The sequence below is a fragment of the Crinia signifera genome, chromosome 19, assembly GCF_055691185.1.
Source record: "Crinia signifera chromosome 19, ASM5569118v1, whole genome shotgun sequence".
Classification (NCBI taxonomy): Eukaryota; Metazoa; Chordata; class Amphibia; order Anura; family Myobatrachidae; genus Crinia; species Crinia signifera.
In genome coordinates, this window is record NC_139226.1 from 124,275,817 (window position 1) to 124,295,981 (window position 20,165).

The 20,165-nt window shown below is 44.7% G+C and overlaps 1 protein-coding gene across 16 annotated transcripts in view; it reads right to left on the bottom strand.

Moving 5' to 3' along the window:
* AGRN (agrin) overlaps positions 1 to 20,165 on the bottom strand; it is a 445,469-nt gene that overhangs the window by 262,944 nt on the left and 162,360 nt on the right. For 13 of the 16 annotated variants that reach the window (XM_083163268.1, XM_083163265.1, XM_083163264.1 and 10 more), the window contains one exon: positions 1,561 to 1,608. In XM_083163268.1, coding sequence (XP_083019394.1) covers positions 1,561 to 1,608 — 48 coding nt within the window. Of the gene's footprint in view, positions 1 to 1,560; positions 1,609 to 9,300; positions 10,259 to 20,165 lie in introns of those variants that run through there. The other 3 variants (XM_083163276.1, XM_083163273.1, XM_083163272.1) reach the window with 1 other exon arrangement.

Sequence of the window (20,165 nt, forward strand, 5' to 3'; positions counted from 1 at the left end):
CAGTGCACGTTTTCCAGGTCTCCACACAGAATCACTGGCAAAATAATTAGCTCCACCTGTGGATCTTTTAAAATATGTCTGAATAATGAGTGCACCTGCTGGGTGACCTGGAAAATGTGCACTGTTGGGGGTACTTGACGACCAGGGTTGGGAACCACTGGTTTAGAGGAATGGATTATCTAGAGTTGTTCTATCTACGTAAATCCCAATACTGGGCACAAAGCAAAGGACAGGACAATACATTTGAAAAGAGGTTCTCAAATACTATTCAAAAATATATTAAATACAATGAAACAAACATATTTATGAAGCAGAACTCTTAGAAGTTAATTAGCTGAGAGGGGCATGACTAGTTCTTGCCAATGGCCTGAATCTGATAGATTACTATGATGTACCTTAATGGGGCAGCAAGCAAAACCCATGAGATGGGGGGTTAACATAAGAGTGATGTATAACCACACTTACTCAGGGAAACAAAGGTAAAAAACAACAACAACAATAAGCAAGGTTACATAATGAAATCCTTTCAGAAATTCAAAATAATCCTAATTGTACATCATTGAGAACACATTTTGAAGCTTTCATAGACCATGAGAGATACTAAAAAAAAAAAAAGGAATTGTAAATGATATTCGTATTCTCTCCTCCTTACAGGCCCTCGGAGAGCAGTGTTACCACTAACGGGAGTCACTGACTTTATTCACAGTCATTTTAGAAAGAGCAAAAAGGAGAACAGTTCTTTTAATCAATAGAGACGTACAATTTAATTAATTGAATTCCTTACCCAAATCTATATTTTTAGTCTTTGCATAATCACACTCCAACTATCAATCAAGCAACCATATGCTAGGGCATTCCACAAACCCTTTAATGACATTACATTAGCATATAGGACTTAATTAGCAAATTGCATGCGCACCGCTGTCTTTGGTTTGTATGTCAAATGTAGTCATATAGTAGGAACTCATCGTGAACAGGTAGCCAATCACACATCTGCTTTCATTTTTACATAATGGTTGGCTTCTACAGAGAGCACTTACTTGCACCATTTCTTGTGCACACGTTTAGATAACTGTTCCCTATCTGTAGGAGATATATATATATATATATATATATATATATATATATATAGCTCCACGGGCTATTGATGCCATGCAAGAGCCCTACAGTACACCATCCTGATGCCACCCAAGAGCCCTACTGTAGACCCTTTTGATTCAACCCAAGACCCCTGCAATACACCTTTTTCATGCCACCCAAAAGCCCTACTGTGTACACCTTTTTCATGCCACCCTAGAGCCCTTCTGTACACCCTCTCGATGCCTTAGCTCATCACAGATTTACTCCCGCTGCCTTTCTTGCATAAGAAATAAAAATATATGACATAGCTCTTATTGATCCTAGAAAACTTTGCAATACAAAAACAATAAATTATTCACATAGAAAAACAATTACATTGAATGTCACTTCTGCCACCCATAGCCTGGGCCTCCATGACCTTTCAACAAACCTGGGCAAGCCTTTATATATTCCCAATCCCGTATATACTGCAGTACTTACCATCCTGTAACGTGGGTTGAGGGCTCTGAAAATGGCTGCCTGGTTTATCTGAGGAAATAAAAACAGACGCAACTTTATTAATATTATATATTAATATATTGCTTATTACAATATAAGCGACAGAATACTAAATAGGTATCTACAACGTACCACACAGATGTTAGGCCTGATTCTAGTGTATTCTAAATGTATTCTCCCTTCCAATTGTGTATGTTGTCATGAAACAAAATCTGAGGTGCCACAAATGTGAGCAGCTTGTGTGGACACAAATATCGGTCCAGCGCAGTTTTCTTATACATTAGTAGCTTGATACTACTTAGTGTGAATGCATATAAAAAGATAAACACATGAATTGAGCACAATGAGCCATTTCAAGCATTTTAGTTTCTATTGTACAGCTCTGTTAGAAGCAGAGCAGTAGGTAGTGTGCTAGCAAATAGCCTATTTTAAGCCTATTCTATAGCCCTAGATGTCAGAAGCCCAACTGGACACCCATTAGGGGTTACGCAGCGGAAATAAATAACACCTTTATGCGGGAAACCAAATTGTTTGGCAGCCCCACCACAAAAACAATGCCGTTGATTTGAAAGATAAATACAACAACTTAGGGTATAACAGAAATATCTGCACTTGAATGTGAGGTAAACCTGCCAGAATCCAGTTACCGCGAGGCACTGCTGATCGTTGAACCAACACAAGCGATGCGGCTAGTAAAAAAATAAAATAAGAACAGTCTGTGTTCAACAAACATGCCAGCCGTACTATTCAACAATTCATCAGAACCTTTGAACATAGTAAGTGAGGTGTGCACTACCTACTGTGCAAAAAAATGAAAACGTTAGGAGAGACTGCTGGTTTAATCAGCCTTCCTCGGACTTATCCCTTGTAAAGCGACAGATAAAGAAAACATTTGCATATTTAGAGTATATTTATGCATACAAGTCTGCCAATGTTATTGGTTGTAAAGAGATATGGAAAATCTTCAGGCGAGAGGAGCGGGCGGGAAGGAGGGGTGCGGGGTAGGGGTTTAGACTAGGCAGTCAGCCAATGTATAGACACCCTCGTATTATTAACAAGTGTTTATTGTAGGCAGGAGCTAAATAAATATTTCTGTCAGATATTAATCAGCCTTACAAAAAGATATTTGCCAAGCAGGAGTCCAGATAGCATCAATATTATTTTATTATGTTCATTTTCAAAATTACTTAGATTTTTTTTCTCTTTTGTTCCAAAAGGCGCAAAGGATGGAAGAACTTTTATTAAGTTTAGTTCACAAATAACATGTTCATTTCACATCAGTCTCCCATAGGGACACGGTGTATACAAGTGCCTCTGGAGCGCGTGTAAGGAAATGGAGTTATAATTTGTATTATGATGCTTCTATTTTCTACGGTTTTTCATACACAGCAATGAGATGTAATGACAGATGCATTATTAATGCACCTATTTGCCAGCAGCATGATGGGAGACTGTTCTACTGTAGTTAATATTTTGTCTTGCAACATGTCAGCCTAATGCAGCATTGGGAAGTCCCTTGTTGCAAAGGGATGCTGCTGATTATATAGCAAACAAGATAAATGGCCAGTAATATAACATTGATGGGGTTTGCCACGGTCCTTGGTGAATCCTGGTCATAGCAGTGATGTGTGGTAACAAAGCACTACTCACAGTGCAACACAAACATGAACAGTTTCACATTTTCAAGCAAAATAAACCTTAATGTAGTAAACAAGTGGGGAGATTTTTCTCAGAGAAAGATAAGTATCAAGTAATCAGCTCTTCAGCACTCGCTTAGTCGCTGCCCGGCTGTTCCCGACTTGGCGTGCGGCCTGTGCAGCGTGATTAGGTCACAGGTCACTCTGCGCAGGCCATAGCACTGCACCACCACTCGCCGCCGGGCCTTCCCCAGCCGCCTGAATCCTCGCCGAAGCCGCCTGCCTGCCTCCGCGCCAATTCCGCCTGCTTCCACCGTTCCCCAAAAGTAAGTGTGTGGCCCTGCCAGGCCGCCCACATGTCATACCAGCCGACTGTCTCCGCACTGCTGCCACCTGCCCCCCTCCCCAAAACTCAGTCAGTGTGGGGTACAGGGGCAATTTTCTTTTAGGCATGCCAATCCCGGGATTGAGCATTTTTCTATCCCGATTCCCAGGATTAAAAGAATGCCCCGGGATTGGCATCCCTAATCCTGGGTCACGACTGTCGATTCGTCCCGACAGCCATGTCGCTGGCCGGTTTTAGTTTTGCTCGACAGCAAAAAAAGGGGCGAAAAAGGGGGCAAGTCCGCGTAAACGGTCATGGATTGTCGAGATTCGGATGTGATCGTGACAATTCACGGCCGTTATCGGCTAAACGGGCCCGACGGCTTTTAAAGTCGGGTCCGTTTCGTCGATCTGCCTCTTCGATGCTGTCGGACAAGACAGCATTGAATAGGCGCACACCGCTATTTCCCCCGTCGGAAATAGTGGCGGGGATTGAATTTCTCTCCTGACGCTGAAAATGTTCAAGAACCTATTATGAGAAGTGGAGGGGGTGATGCCAATGTGCCATATAGAACCAATAGATTACACACCAATATCGCCCCAAAAATCTAAAAGTATTAATACTTACGATTTATGGGGGCTTACTTTTATTTGGAGGCCTGGAGCTGTAGCTATATTCTCCTCATTGTTAATCTGTCCCTAGCTACTAACTAGGGGATTGAGGGCCAGATGCACTAAGCTTCAAAAGTGATAAAATGGAGAGTGATAAACAGCCAGCCAATCAGCTCCTACCTGACATTTCACAGGCTGTGTTTGAAAAATATCAGGCAGGAGCTGATTGGCTGGTTGTTTATCACTCTTAATTTGACCACTTTTGAAGCTTAGCGCATCTGATCCTGAATGAGAAAACATCATAACCAAAGATTGTTTTGATTCTGTTGTTTGATATATATTTATTTTATTATTTTTGCTTTCCATCTCTGAGTTTTCAAGTTTTAAGCAATGTAACCACCATGAGCTTGATTCAATGCCCTTGCCCATTCTGTCAGCTTCTCTCTCCGGCGGATGCACTCCTCGACTGTAGGGCGGGATGTACTAACCAGAAAATGCCACAAAGACCTCATTATCGGGTTTTTACCACATTTTCAGATGCACTAAAGCCCAAAAGCCAGGGCTCCACAGCTGGCGTAACCTCAAGGGCTTTTATTCATGCCCCCCCCGGCAACGCCCCCCGCCGCCCCCCTCACCTGATGTCTGGTGATGCCCATAAAACGCTGGTCATTCCTGTGGTCCTGCCACCTTTACACAACTGTCTGGCCCTGACCCTACCCTCCTTACCTGCAAGGAATGGCCCAGCGATTGTGCATGCGCCGAAATGCACAACCCCCCCCCACCATCGGAACCCTTCCGAGTGATGTAGAATCAGGCCCAAACACCGCTGCAATACTCCCTCGCTCTCATTATTAATTTAAGCTATAAATGATGCTAAACACGGCAGAATTTAAGCAGAAAAACAGAAAGGTGGTGTTTAATAAAAGAGACATTCATGAGGCAAACGACTGTGTAGAAATAGATCTCTGGGCACGGCTGGATGTATTTCTGGCTTTACCAGGAGCAGAAGGTCGGTGTGCGCTGTGCAGAGCATCTAATGCACAATGCGCTCCATAACGGTATAGCGCCAGATGCACTAAGCTTCAAAAGTGATAAAATGGAGAGTGATAAACAGCCAGCCAATCAGCTCCAGCCTGACATTTTTCAAACACAGTCTGTGACATGGCAGGTAGGAGCTGATTGGCTGGCTGTTTATCACTCTCCATTTCATCAATTTTTGAAGCTTAGTGTATCTGGGCCATAGGCTGCTGCACTTCTGAATACAGCAGTAACCCTACACATTTACTTACAATGCAATATGGTTTATTATTGGATGTTCAGCAATAATTGTACATATATGTAAGGCTAAATGCATTTACACCATGACCATATACCTTCCAACTGTCCTGATTTTGGCAGGACAGTCCCGTTTTCAGGCACTGTCCCACTGTTCCGCCCGTGGGGCTGGGGTGCCCTGCTGTGGGGGAGGGGAGAGTTGGAAAGCCCCATAAAACTTGCTGCCCTGTTTGGCAGAGCAAAGCGGAGTAGACGCAACGTGCATACACACAGCATCTATACACAGGAGAGGGACCGGTGGATTGTCCAGCTGCTCAGAGAGCGCTGGTCATACTCTCACAGGGATGGAAACTGGCACTCGGTGGCTGGTTGGCGTGACCCTGCCCATCTCCGCTTCAGGGAGACGGGCAGGGTTAGGGGGGTTTCAGGGTGGCGTGGGGACCAGCGACAGCGGCGGACGGGAAGATCCGTCGGAACGGGACACGCGAGTGTTTCGTACACACGTGCCCCCTTCTGACGGAATCGCCAGCCCCTGCAAGGAAGTAGATTGGATATTAATCACATATGAAACCAAACACTACCCAGTGGCACACAAGTGTAGCAGCTGCCAAAACCTGACTTAAGGTGGCCATACTACCCTAGCATGCTTTACCCCGGCAGTTCGATCGCATGAGTCACATTGTGTGCGGTCATTTCGCATGTTCACCGCCCTGTGTACCCTAGCTCCTTATTGCAACACTGACAATCTGTGGATACGACTTACAACACATGGGATCGTCCATTGCATCGGAATAGTAAGTATATGACATACGATTGGACACTTTTTCACACAATCTATGGGCCCGATGCATCAAAATCACGTACAAAAAGACCAAATCGTACTAGTGTATGGCCAGGTTTACTATCCTATGCTAATGCCAGAATCTGAAGTGCTAATGTAGGGACTAATGGGTGTGCAAGCAGAGACTGCTCTTACACCAATCGCTGCAGCAGTTATCATTAGTACATTCACTTGCACCAATCCCATGCTAGGTGCTTACAGGTCCATCATAAACAGGCTTCCCTTCTCTGTATACATGGGTCCAATGCTGCCACACCAGATGCCTAATTTCACAGAAAGACAGATCCAGACGAGTACCATCGGACTCAGAATTGTGCCTCATCGTTTCCATACTTATATAGAGATCTAGCACCAGCACCACAATTTCTGGTCAATTGAACGAAACAATTCAACAGTGACCAATCAAATCGGAACTATGACCCAACTTAAATAACGGATTTTCTAAGTTCAAATAACAGAATAGTACTGATGACTGTAGTATATTTCACCCTCTGTGTTTCTGAATGATGGCACATACAGTAAGTAACAACAACATGTTATATGTAGAGGAGAAGCTTAGTGGTTTCAACACAGACCTGTTGAGATCCCAAATTTTTACCTTGCCTAGTGCAACAATAGTGTATTGGTCATTTATATGACTGGGTCAGTACGTAACCTGCTTGGATGTGTTTCCTAGATAAGAAATATGCATCAGCCTAAATAGTGTAATGCTTTAAGGGGTTATTCTGGTTCAATCCTCCCCACGCGCGTTCACATGGGGGACTGATTGTTTGCGACTACACATGTGCATAAGTTTTTCTGAGCATGTGCAGCTGCTGTGGTGAGAAGCCACACAGAAGTCCGGGTGGGGGGCGGGCCAGGCAATTTGCATATGGACGTTCCAAGAGAACGGTGGGCGTTCGCCTGGAAATCGCCCTGTGATGGGGCGGATGTCAGCTGCCTGCCCTGTTACCATAAAGGGTGCCCGCAGTTCTAAGACACCATAGAGGTGTCTTAGATCTGCGAGTGCTATAAAAATCATTCGATGGTCGCAGAACATCGAACGATTTTTCCCCCGCACCCAAGGCTGCGAATGGATGATTACGCAAACCATCCATTCGCCCTGCGGGGGTTCGGGGAGGAGGGGGGGGGGCGGCCCTTGGTGGCCTTAATCCCTTACAATCTAAAGAATTCATATAAACAAGTCAGCGGAAGTTCCAATTAATACGCGAAACACCAAATCATTGGATTAACACTATATTAATGCATTTTCCCATCATAGTGAAACTTATTTTGCGCACTGTGAGTTTGGACGTGACTTTAGGCTTATTAACAAAGAGGGAGAAGAAGAAGCAGCCTGTAAGGAGACATCACTAGAGCTCAAATGGAAGGTGTTTCATCATTCAAGAAGAAGAAATCGCAAATTACTGGGGTCTCCCCCTTGGGACCTCGACAACTGCACAACGCTGCAAGGGCCAGATAATCATTGTGACTCTAGACCTCTGGTGCATACAGTGTATTACAATGCCTGGACTCTGTGACATCAGAGACATGTAGACAAATAAAAGGCAGATATTGTCTGTCCTGATTACCAGCGGGTATCGCTACCTGCGCATCAGGTCCTGCGGCCTTACAGGAGCTGTCCAGCAGAGGTCCAAGGAACGGAACCCTGGAGCAAGGAGGAAAAGGTTCTTCAGGAGAGACAGAGAGTAGTGCACTAGAAAAGGTAAACATGGGGCTGTACAACCAAATACACAATGGACCTTTTTCAGGTCCCTTTGGCCATGGGTATGCGTTCGCACAGGTCCGATGTTTTTGCAATGTGCATGTGGCCACGGTGAACAGACTGTTATCTTGGTGCACGCACCCAACATTGTGGGTAGGGGCATGGGGGGGCACTCTCCTATGGGAACGCCCAGCATTTTATGGGCGCTCCCATGGAAATCGCCGGGTGACGTGGGCGCCACGGGGGTGGGCAGCTGACATCAACGCCCATCCAGTTCCTCCCAAACGCGCTCGCATATATAAGTGACCAGAGAGTCACTTTATATATGCATGCACGCACCACATCTTTCGATGGTCGGCGACTATCGAAAGATGTGGGAGTTTCCCCCCGGCCTGCGAACGTGCGAATGATGGGTGGGCGGCCTGCCATTCGTAGGCCGGGTTCTGGGGCACTTGCAGGGGTGTGAATTTGCATCCGAGCGAGTCAAACAGACTAACCCCCAATATCCAGTAAGGGGTAATTAAATCCTGTCGGTGTCAGTTCCTATTTAAATTTGTGTATATATTTTGTCTCATATGTATACAATATAAATGTTTATTCACACAGTCCTTTACCCCTGAAGTTCTGAAGATATACTACTAGGAGCGCACACGGCATCTCCAGCAAGGTCGGTAAACTATGATTCGCATCTGAGTTACTATGAGGTTCTAAATTATTTAAGTTTGTAGGCTGGGTTACTCAGCGCCTGACAATGTACCCGATTACCTTCTAATGACATCTGGTGCCAATGCGTACAACAACAAAGGAAACAGGAACATGTAATACCCAGGTCAACAAAGCCAATCTCATCTAATACAATAACGGCTAAGAAACATAGCTTAAAATGAGAAGCTTGCCACTAACATGGGGAAGATCCATTCTCACTAAATTCCGTAAAGGGTACATCAAGATACAGCAGGCTAATGACTATTCAATTACTTGAATGCCTGTAAGATCTCATGGCACATCGGGAGAAAGAAAGTAGGTCAGTAAACCAAGGATGTAAGCACCTCCCATGCAAAGCTCAAATCGTGTCATTTGGGGGAAAACAAACGATGGGTTTAATGAGTAGGATTCCTACGTCTCTCTGTCTACACACCCATGCACTCACACACTCCCACACATACACATGCACGCACACACACACACACACACGACAAGAAAGCAATGAATGAGCAATGATTTATCTGACTACAGCATTGTCCACATTCACTCTCACATAAACCTCTACTGCACACTGACAGCTCAGAAGAAAGGGTGATGGGGGGTTTTGCACTGGCCACACCTACAGTTATTGAGGAATAGGAGCACTGCAAATCCAAGCGTTGAAGTAGCAAGCAGGATCAGGCAAATGTTACACGGGATCATGAAATAGCGAACAACCAGAGAGACTTTATGTTGGTATATCCGGTCCCGCTCAGAAGCTGGCGCAGGGTAGTGACAGCCGGTCATGGCAAAGTCTCTTCAGGGATCTTTCTATAGTCTCCACAAAGCTACCTCCCAATCCACTGTTATATCCTCATTCTGATCGCCATGTCGTCATTATGCGTGTAAAAAAAAAAAAACCCAAGTAAAGAATTTCCAAGTTAGGACACCATGGTTGACTCAGGCTAAGGTCAGCTTGAGTAAGGCCACGTGTGGTCACCAACAATGCTTTTGTTCCTGCCAATCCCCGAGTGCCACGCATATGTTGCTCTCAAACGTGCTAAACTTTTTGAAATTCAAAAATCCCATTCCATAAAGGACAGGCGGAAGGAAATGCTATACATCCAACGGTTGGTACGTCTCAGGTAAATATCCGCAAAGTTGGTCCGAATGCACAATGACAGAGCTGTACAGATCCCCCTGGTACATTTATAGAGCTTTAAATGCTTCTTGGGATTCTCCTGACAACATCTTGCATTGCAGGTATGAACACAGACTTCAGCTGCAGCAAATCCATCCAAAGATGTGTGAGAGAGGTGCTGGAACCTGCCTCAGTACCTCGCTCACAGATGAGCTGGTGACACTTCCACCTACTGCTGGAGCATCACAGGATAAAGGTGCAAGGCTTCAACTTTCTCAGCAAAAAAGCATGGCCTCATTAAAAGATTCAAAATCTCCCCTTCTTTTTATAGCAAAAAAAAAAAAAGTTCCTTGCTAAGACTTGTGCCGCTTCTATCGTACTCCTAGGCATTCCATTTTCTCAGCAGTATACACACCATCCTTCTTCTGATGAAATATACTGCTATTTAATTTTCACTCCCCCCCCCCCCATTGGCTTTCTCACTCCACGCCGGCAGAGCTGCCCACCCCCTGCCTCAGTGTCTCCCCCACTTCTTTTGACACCAGCACATAGTTTTGTCACTGCGTTCTTTGGTGGTGTTCTCAAGCAGCTTAACAACCACCTCTCAATTTTGCCTTCAGGGGGGAGAGAGTTCAGGCTCCCGGGGCTCATCAAATGCTGGTCCTTGCAAAAATACGCTTACCCATTCATCAGCCAGGCAGGCACTGAAAAGTAAGCGAGAAAGGGGCGAGGGGCAATGTCTTGGGGAGGTGGGGATGGGGAAGGCTAGCAGATAGCTAGAGTCCCATCGGAGGCACGTTCGATAGAAGACCAGCACTCGCAGCTCAACACAAGCTCAGGACCGACACTCTGCGGTGCGCGGACGGGCAAGTTTCTGTCTAGGTAAATAGGATCTCACCTGCAGCGCTTATGATCCACAACACTACCCATGGAGGCTCTTCTTCGCAATCCCTCCGTTGCTATGGCCCGTCCACAAATTCACCTGCTCTCTTTCTAGAATGAGACACAGGATGCAGCTTCGGAGGACTTTACATCTGATTTCCTTTTCTCTACCTCCAGGGAAGATGCACAGCTGCTCGGATTCTCTGGCAAAGTGCACAGATACAGGAAGGTGGACGGACTTCCCAAGCTGAATGGTCCACTACGGTCTTAATCCAGCAGTCTTGAGAGGACTCCTGTTGGTGTGTGTGTGCTGTTTGTCAGAGCAACAGCTCAGGCAGGGAAATTGCTGAAGACGAGAGGCAAAAAAGAGAGAGAGCCTGACACACAGCACTAGACAAAGAGTGAATGCTTTAGGGGATTCTCTTCACAGCCTCTTCAGGGTCCCTGCATGTGCATACAAAAGCAAAGAAGGGGAGGGGGCTGAGCTGCTGGGTGACAGGGGGCGGGGGGCATTTGCTTCACCAGCTCTCTGCCTTGTACAACGTGCTTCAGCCACAGATCTATATCACAGAGCAATGCTCCGAAGATGGACATATGCAAACTCGGGAAACTACGCACTCCCAGCCACTAAAGCCTGCAGAGTGTTGCTCCCTGCATCCTCGTTACCACTCTCTGTGGCACCATTTGTGGATGGAACTATTGCCACAGGCAGCATATTCATCATGTTATATGAATTATTTCGAGCTTCAGCCCACATTATTATTTCTCACTGGCAGGTCCCCGGAGCTCTATTTCTGGCGATAACCTCATGTTATTATCTCGCTCATTACTGGTCATCTTACATGTCCTCATTTCCAGACCAGTCACCATTTAACCATTTGTGTGGGCAGAAGTAACGATGCCAACTTCCCGTTATCACCGAGCTCCTTGATTCATAGGGAACTCCGTGAGAACGAGATTCTGGATCAGAAATTGTTCTGCTATAATTGCAAACTACACAGATCCCAACATCAGAGGTCTAACCAGGAGAATGCAGTCAGCCGCGGAGGACTCTGGTCTGTCTGATAGGACGGTTTACTGATAATGGACTTAGTGATCAGTGATTGGTTACTAATTATAGCAGAGACACCGAGTATAATCAAACTCATCATTTACCAAACACTTCGTTTGTTTATAATTAAAACACATGATTCATACGTGTGGGCTGTTTGCTTCCAGTCATAATTACATATTTATTAGGAATGCGGACACTGGGTAGACCGTCTCTAGGTCAAGCACTTACGGTCGAAAGTGATTAGGTCGATACCTTGAAATCGTTGACACGTCCAAGGTCAGCATTGACAAATGGTCAACACAAACGTATGGTCGGCATAGACATGGTCAACATGAAGAAGGTTTACATTAGTTTTTCACATTTTTTTTTTTTTTTTTAAAAGGTGCTGTTTTTTTCTTTCAAACTTTACTATCAAAAGTGGGAATACGAGGGGACGCGGTACAGTTATATGGTGGCCATGTTGATATAGACACCAAAAAAAATCATGAAAAACTCATGTCTAAGTTATACATGTTGACCATGTCTATGTCAACCAAAAGCTTGTGTCAACCATCTGTCCAAGTTGACCTCAGGTATGCCGACCATTTCAAGGTGTCAACCCAGTCACGGTCTACTGAGACATAGGGGGGTATTCGATCACTGACGAGCATCTCCCATCGGGGAGATGCCCGCCGGGCCATATTCAATGTCGTCTTCCCCGACAGCATTGAGCAGGGTATCTCGGCAGAATGAGCCCGACATCACAATCTGTCGGCTTGTTTTGCCGAGAATGGCCGGGAAGTGAAGAGCTGCCGGCTGCAGCTCGCCTCTTCCCGGCAGCAACTCGATGCCACGCCCCCTTCTCGCTCCCCGGCAGGCGGGACATTGAATCCCGCCTGCTTGTTCTCGATCGGGCTGACCGAGAGCGGGACTGGGTCACGGCGGTCGAGCAAGATCGACTACAGTGACCCTCACATTGAATACCCCCCGCATAGTCTTCTATGTATTCTGGCGGCGCCCCCGATGTCCGTCGTACGATGAACGCATCGCATGCCATGTACCCGATGGCATGCGATGCGACGCGATTTTGACCCCCTATACGATCAAAAATCGTATAAGCACCCTAAAGGGTGCTTTTGAGCACCCTAATGGGTGCTAACAATGTTAAATGCACCCCCACGCCACCCCCCCACTATAAACGTGAACCCGAAGCGTGGCGAGGGGCGGCGGTACGCGTCCTACGACCTTTTCATACCCCCACTATCCACGTCGGTGTGGAGTTGAGAATAGAATAGTGTGGCGAGCGCAGCGAGCCACCGAGCCCGAAGCGTGGCGAGCGCAGCAAGCCCCGCGAGGGGACGCGGATACCTTCACAGGTAAACGCGTCCCTTCGCGGGCTTCACAGGTATCCGCTGCGCTCGCCACGCTTTCGGGCTCGGTGGCTCGCTGCGTTTGCCACACTATTCTATTCCCGACTCCACGCCGACGTGGATAGTGGGGGTATGAAAAGGTCGTAGGACGCGTACCACCGCCCCTTGCGGGCTCGCTGCGCTCGCCACGCTTCGGGTTCACGTTTATAGTGGGGATGTGGCGTGGGGGTGCATTTAACATTGTAAGCACCCATTAGGGTGCTTAAACAATGTTTAATCGCATCGCATCGTATGGCATTGTATGCCATGTACAATGGCATACAATTTCAAAATTGTATGCCATCGTGCACTATCGTACGATATCGCGTCGCATCGCATACCATCGTATGCGTTATGTTATGCGATGCGATGGGCGCCGCCAAAATATACAAGTTCCAACATTTATTCAATACGATGCCACGGCTGTAACCCCCAATTAGCCGAAAATCTCATGCCAGGACATTAACAATTCAGTTAGATAACATGGAACCTACAGTTACGTTCTGCTGGTTGGGGGTAGTGGCTAAACTGGAACTACTGGAACTTATACAGAAGCCTTTTTATATCTGTCCCCAGCTCGGCTCCAAAAATCGTAGTGTTAAAAACTAAACATATTAGAAAAATGTGATTTTACATGGTTCCACTGAACGGCAGATTCACAAGCTTAAGCTTTTCTTTTGTCTCCAGATGTATCCATACCACAGACTCAACCTACAAATCACTTGCCTATAAGATACAATAAAATACCAACAACAAAAAAACTAATGACATGATTTACTGTACTGAACTTTGGGGGCATATAAAACATAAAATAATTTTTAATACATTTTAAGACAACTGGAAGAAAAGATTGATAGGAATAGCAATAGTGGGATGTATTAACGTAATGCGTATTAGACATGCACTACTCAAATTGTAAACGTACTTGTTATTTCACATTGAGAATTGATTTGATGTAAAAAGCAACCAATTCCGTCATCCATTTGGACCACTTTCTTTGATGAATTTGGCCTAAACAATTTGTCAAGCTAATAAAATTAGCTAAAAAAAAAAACAACAAAAATTGATCTTGCTAATTAGCGGAGACCTGGACTCGAAGGAATAGATTTGCTGATTTTAAACTACAGAGCCGTTGGTATTTATTTTTTTGTACAGCCACAAACTGAGTTGATTTCAAGGCTGCTGGGCATATAACAGCAAGCATAATACTAATATATATATATACCTATTACAGACACATAAAGGGCCCTTGTCCCAGCTAAAAATGGTCAAACTGTGTATCGACTACTCACGCAAATCTTCTTGCGGGTACACTCATACAGAAAAGGTAATCGCCTGCATTTTGGGGTGTAATACAGATGATGAACAATTTAGAAGCAGACCATTACCCAGCATGCTGTCTGAGTGTACAACGTCTGCCACACTCAGCGCTAGCCGGCATATATAATCTAACTATCAGCCAGTCAGTGTGGTATATTTCACTGTCACCAATGAGGGCAACTCTGCAAATGTGGGAGGATTTTATACGGTGAAAGACGTCTGACAAACTCCTGCTATTTTCTCAGGATTTGCAGTTTCCTCTAAACTGCTATTATAGCGAGCAGACACAGGGTACAGTTACCAACAATGACCCGACTGGATATTTCATTTTATTCTCAAAATCATTCCAAAGCTGTCAAACTTCCAATTTTATTCTGAGACATGCACACATGCCTGCAGTATAAATACATAGCTATACATACAGGGCAGTATTTGTCATTCAGAGAAATAACATCTTCAGAGGATAAGAGGATAATAAGAGTTGTAGTACACTCTGCATTAGCACCCCAGCAATGCATAATGGCCTAATTAAAAGGACGTGGCCTCACGGAGACCCCATTTTCGGCGCTCTGGGGGAGGGGGTGTCCAGAATCTCTGGAGATACGGGGGGTGATTCTTATTAACTTGGTAAGTTGGTTTCTCCTGCCATTGCAAATAAAAGTCAGTCTAATTTGCACCGGCGAAGAGAGGCGTAGCCACGCCCCCCCCCTGCATACCCATGGTCTAGCTCACCCACTGCTCCCGTCCCTCCCTTCCTGCTGCGAACTGCCCAGCTAGTGAGTAACACACCATTGCCCTGCGCATGTGAGCTAGCCCCATAGAAGCAGACTGCACCCCACAAATATTTGTATGATCCATGCAAATTGTTGGGGGGTTATTCAGAAAGGATCTCAAAAGCAAAATCTTTCTCTATGTGGCAAAACCATGTTATAATACAGGTGGGGCAAATGTAACATGTACAGAGAGATAGAGTGTTAGATTTGGGTGAGTTATTTTGTTTCTGTGTAGGGTAAATACTGTAATTTTACACTACAATTTAGATTTCAGTTTGAACACACCCCACAAAAATCTAACTCTCTCTGCACTAGTTACATCTACCCCACCTGCAGTGCAGCATGGTTTTGCCCACAAGAGCAAGATTTTGCTTCTGATATCCTTACTGAATGACCTCCGACATTCCGATTTATATTTAAGATTTTGGGACAAATGTAATAGGGTGTGAGAGACTTTGGGAGAGTTTTCCCGTGTTTTTTTTTCTTTTCATACCAGCCTCTGGGCCAGATTCTCTAAGCTTCAAAAGTTATAAAATGGAGAGTGATAAGCAGCCAGCCAATCAGCTCCTGTCTGACATTTTTCAAACACAGTCTGTGACATGGCAGGCAGGAGCTGATTGGCTGGCGGTTTATCACTCTCCATTTTATCACCTTTGAAGCTTAGAGAATCTGGCCCACAAAGAGTGAAATAAAATAGGAATGTTCAGCTGCATTGATCGCACACATTGCCTCAGCTGGGTTTATTTTCATGTGTACTGAATTGTTTATGTCTATGCAAATTGCTTGTAGCAGCATGTTTATATATATCTCACCTGCAAATATATGTGCACACCTACGTGTTTTTAAATGCATGTGCTGTGTGCATACATTGAGATGTCATTAAACTCATACACATACATGACAGGCACCCCCTTCCCATCTGTCTTGTTACTGTAGCTGAAGGTAGAGCTTGCTTTGTTCCTAGCTCGATACACACTGACAACACTCCATTCTCTGCATGTTCCACCCAAGCAACCTGCAGGACTGAGGTCATTACCTGTATCACGAGTCACCTACCCCTACCCTGAGCTTCACAAAGGGTTAAGACTATTCTGATGTTAACAGCAGCCTCCTAGTGAGGAACAAATCTCACAGACTCCAGTCACACAGGAGCTGCTGATCAGCTGTCAGAATGTAATAACTTGTGCCAGAACTGCTAGATAAGGGAAAAGAGGTGTGAGGGAAATGTTGGTGCCTGTGAGAAGTAAGTGTTGATAACTAGAAGTTCTTTATCAAAATACAGGGCACGTAACACGTGGTCAATGAGAACCCTGCTCCCAGGTGTAAGTACATATTGTGAGCAATGACGGCACTATTTCATACTTGCCTGCTTTTAAAAACGAGTTTCAGGGAGATTGTAGTTGGTAGAAGAATTTTGCACAGCGCCCCATTAAGGGGGCGTGTCATGCGCCACCTAAAGGGCGTGTCTAGTTCCATATATGGAGAGATTGTGAAAAGAGATTGTTAACGTGGCACCTAGAAGCGTGGGTGTGTGCTGCTACATCTGAGAGGAATTGTTTAAAATGACTTATAGCCAAATGTAGATGAGCCCCAAAGCAGTTAGTAAGAGATACTATACTCGGTAAAGTGCTGGGAAATGGCGCTGATGATTCAATGTAAATGAATCTATCTCTCATTCCTTTTTCCACAAAATGTAACAGTGTAATGTGGGCTAGGTGACATGAGGGAGATTGATAGACTAATGAGGGAGAGCCGGAGATTGCTGCTATTTCAGGGAGTCTCCTGCAGAATGCAGAAGGGGAGGTAACTATGATGTAACAATGTAATGTGGGCTACGTGACATGAGGGAGATTGCAAGACTAATGAGGGAGAGAGGGAGATTGCTGCTATTTCAGGGAGTTTCCTGCAGAATGCAGGAGGGTAGGCACCTATGCACTATTTCCATCTGTACGTACATACTGTCTGCAGTGTTATCACTACTCACTGTCCTATGTGCACTTACTGTGTGCTTACAGCACTATGGGTCTTATTCAGTAGCCCTCAGACATTGCTGTAAAAGTCAGATCACCATTTTTGCTAAGAACACTGAGGTCAAGGGTTAGATTCCCACCATGGCCCTAACTGTGCGGAGTTTGTATATTCTCCCCGTGCTCATGTGGGTTTCCTCCGGGTACTCTGGTTTCCTCCCACATTCCAAAACTATACTGGTAGGCAAACTGGCTTCCAACAAATTAACCCTAGAATGTCTGTATGCATGTATATGTGGTAGGGAATATAGATTGTCAGCTCCTCTGGGGCAGGGACTGATGTGAATGTTCAAAAAAAAAAAAAATTATGTACAGCGCTGCGGAATATATGTGCGCTATATAAGAAACTGTTAATAAATAAAATAAGTAGTGATGAGGAGGTCTTGAAGCGGCATTGCGGGAGCACGGTCTGGACAACGCAGGCGTGGCCGGTCTATTGGGGGGGGGGGGCAGCGGCAGCTTTTGTATCCTAACACATGGTCAGCGCCTGCGTCTGGCCATATAGATTATATATATATATATATATATATATATATATATATATATACACTATTTTGCGGGGTCATCATTTCTTTCTCCCACAAGTTGCTGTAAAAAAAGAAATCGCACTTTTAAAGAAAAAAATGAAGACGACAAAACTTACACACACATACACACACACACAACCCCATTCAGTGTGACATTAGAGTGTACGAGGTGTGAATGGATTGCTCACACAATACCATACCAACGATAAAAAACAAAGATGTTTGAAACAATAAACACAGCGGACAAAACAAGTGTCACCGTCTTCTACAATCTTGAAAACCGCTTCAGCTGCATTCAATTCCAAACCGAGGATTTCCTGAATGAACATTATAATAATGAGAGTGCCCCTTAGTGGCCCGCTTGCGTTTTACAACATTGTAGCAACAACAAAACAACAAAATGCAATCTATAATTTAGGCTTGGGGTGGACAAATGCTACGCTACTACCATAAAATAGCTGGCTGAAATGAAAGGGAGATATATTACAGCAGAAAGCGGCGGGATTAATGAGGTGATGTAATTAAGCAGAATATGCAGTGTTAGCACAGAAGAGGACTTCAGTGTACTTTGTGTAAGTAACATGAGTATAACGGTGTCAGGCCCAAAGAACCCATACAATCCATTACTGCTGGGGTCTGGGGTATGGCTGTGATCACATGATTTCATCTGCTCCAGCTGAGCCCACAATAAAGGTTTAAATGAAACATCCAATCTCTATTACACTGTACATGCATTGGATAAAGAGTAGCCAATTTATCATAGCCTATTACCCGGAATGTTTCTTTACCTGATACACAGAGGACTTCTGCTTAATATATTGGACAAGCAAGGCTACCCCAATGACAAGCGTAGAGCGCATTGTACATTTTTATCAAACGCTCTGCACAAATCTTCTGTTTTGTCAGCGATAAAACATCTTAAGAGAAACCTAGTCAGAGCAATTTAATTAGTTTTAAAACAAGGGGAAGTAATTTAATTTATGTTCACAGATTGATTCCCGAGAGGCAAAAAAGGGGACATTTCGATTGTAAAGTGAGACCTTCCTCCTAATGTCTTCATTGCTCGAGGATCCAATAACATATTGTACTGCTATATAGAGCAAGAGCTAAAAATGAAATAAAATGACTATTCTCTGAATGAATAATGTCTACCCCCCATTACCCAGCAGTGCGCGATACATTTCACAGCCAGATAAATGCATTTCTTGTTTGCAATGAAAAAAATAATAAAATAGGCACGTAAGATACAATGAGATCGACTGGATACATGAGTCATACAAACATCATGCACTACGTGATACCGTGTATTAATAAATACTGCAATTATTGGCTCTAGAAAGTCTCCACTAGAAAAAAATTCCAGGCCAGGTTTTGGCGCACACACAGCCAATCTCTTACACCAAGTATTGATTCATTTCAAACACAGTTTGCAGGATCCCCAGGGAGACGACTAAGAAGTTCTCAATTAGGAAACAAGCTTTTTTGTGCAATGTACTGGGTGAGCTCATATGCTTTGCTGGGGGGCATGTGCCCCCAGCATGTAATGTCTTAATGTAATGTATGTAATACCCCCCCCCCCCTTCACCCCTGCTTGATGCAGCACTGTAGTCCACAAAAAATTCCTATTGTGCGCAAGCAAACATGGCCAATAAAGTTGTTTCTATTCTATTCTATAGCTTGTAATGGGGGACTGGAGCAAGGGGGGGGGGGGTATATATGATTGGGTATCAGAGACACGGTGGGAGGGGGCTTCTAACCTAAGGTAGCCATAAGCCAAGGTGAAAAGAACAAGTTTTAAAAATAGACGTGAACACCTGAGGGGGGTGGAATATTTGTCGCAATTCATTTTCAGCTGTGGGAAGTGTTTGCTAGGTGTTGTTACTGCTCAGATGGTGTAATCACACCTATAAGAGGATAGTTGGTAGGACAGTATGACATAAGTACGGTACCATCAAACAGTGATTGTGATATGGGGGTCTTGAACTGTCCATATAGCTATTGCGCTTATGGCTGCATTTGAGAGTCTGAGATAATTCACACCTAGCACTTTCTACACAGCCAAAGATACACTTAAGAGAAATGACCAGGAAAGGGTTTATTATCTTTATAGAGCACAGGCACTTATACACTAGAACAGATGCCACCATTGTCACACACCCAGGTATGTCCTTGGCAGATGATTACCAACTCCCATCACATGACTTGGACGGGCACCGGAGCACTATGTGTATTCCAGGCAATTAAAGGCCTCATTGTACGTCAGCCGCCACAGAGAACATCCATGTAAGAGGAGTGGGGCGATGAGTATTGTGGGAATAATACGCACAGTTCTGTCGCTATGGAGATGCCCCAGGCCATCTCATTAGAAAATAAGGAGATCACAACATTGTTGTGTAA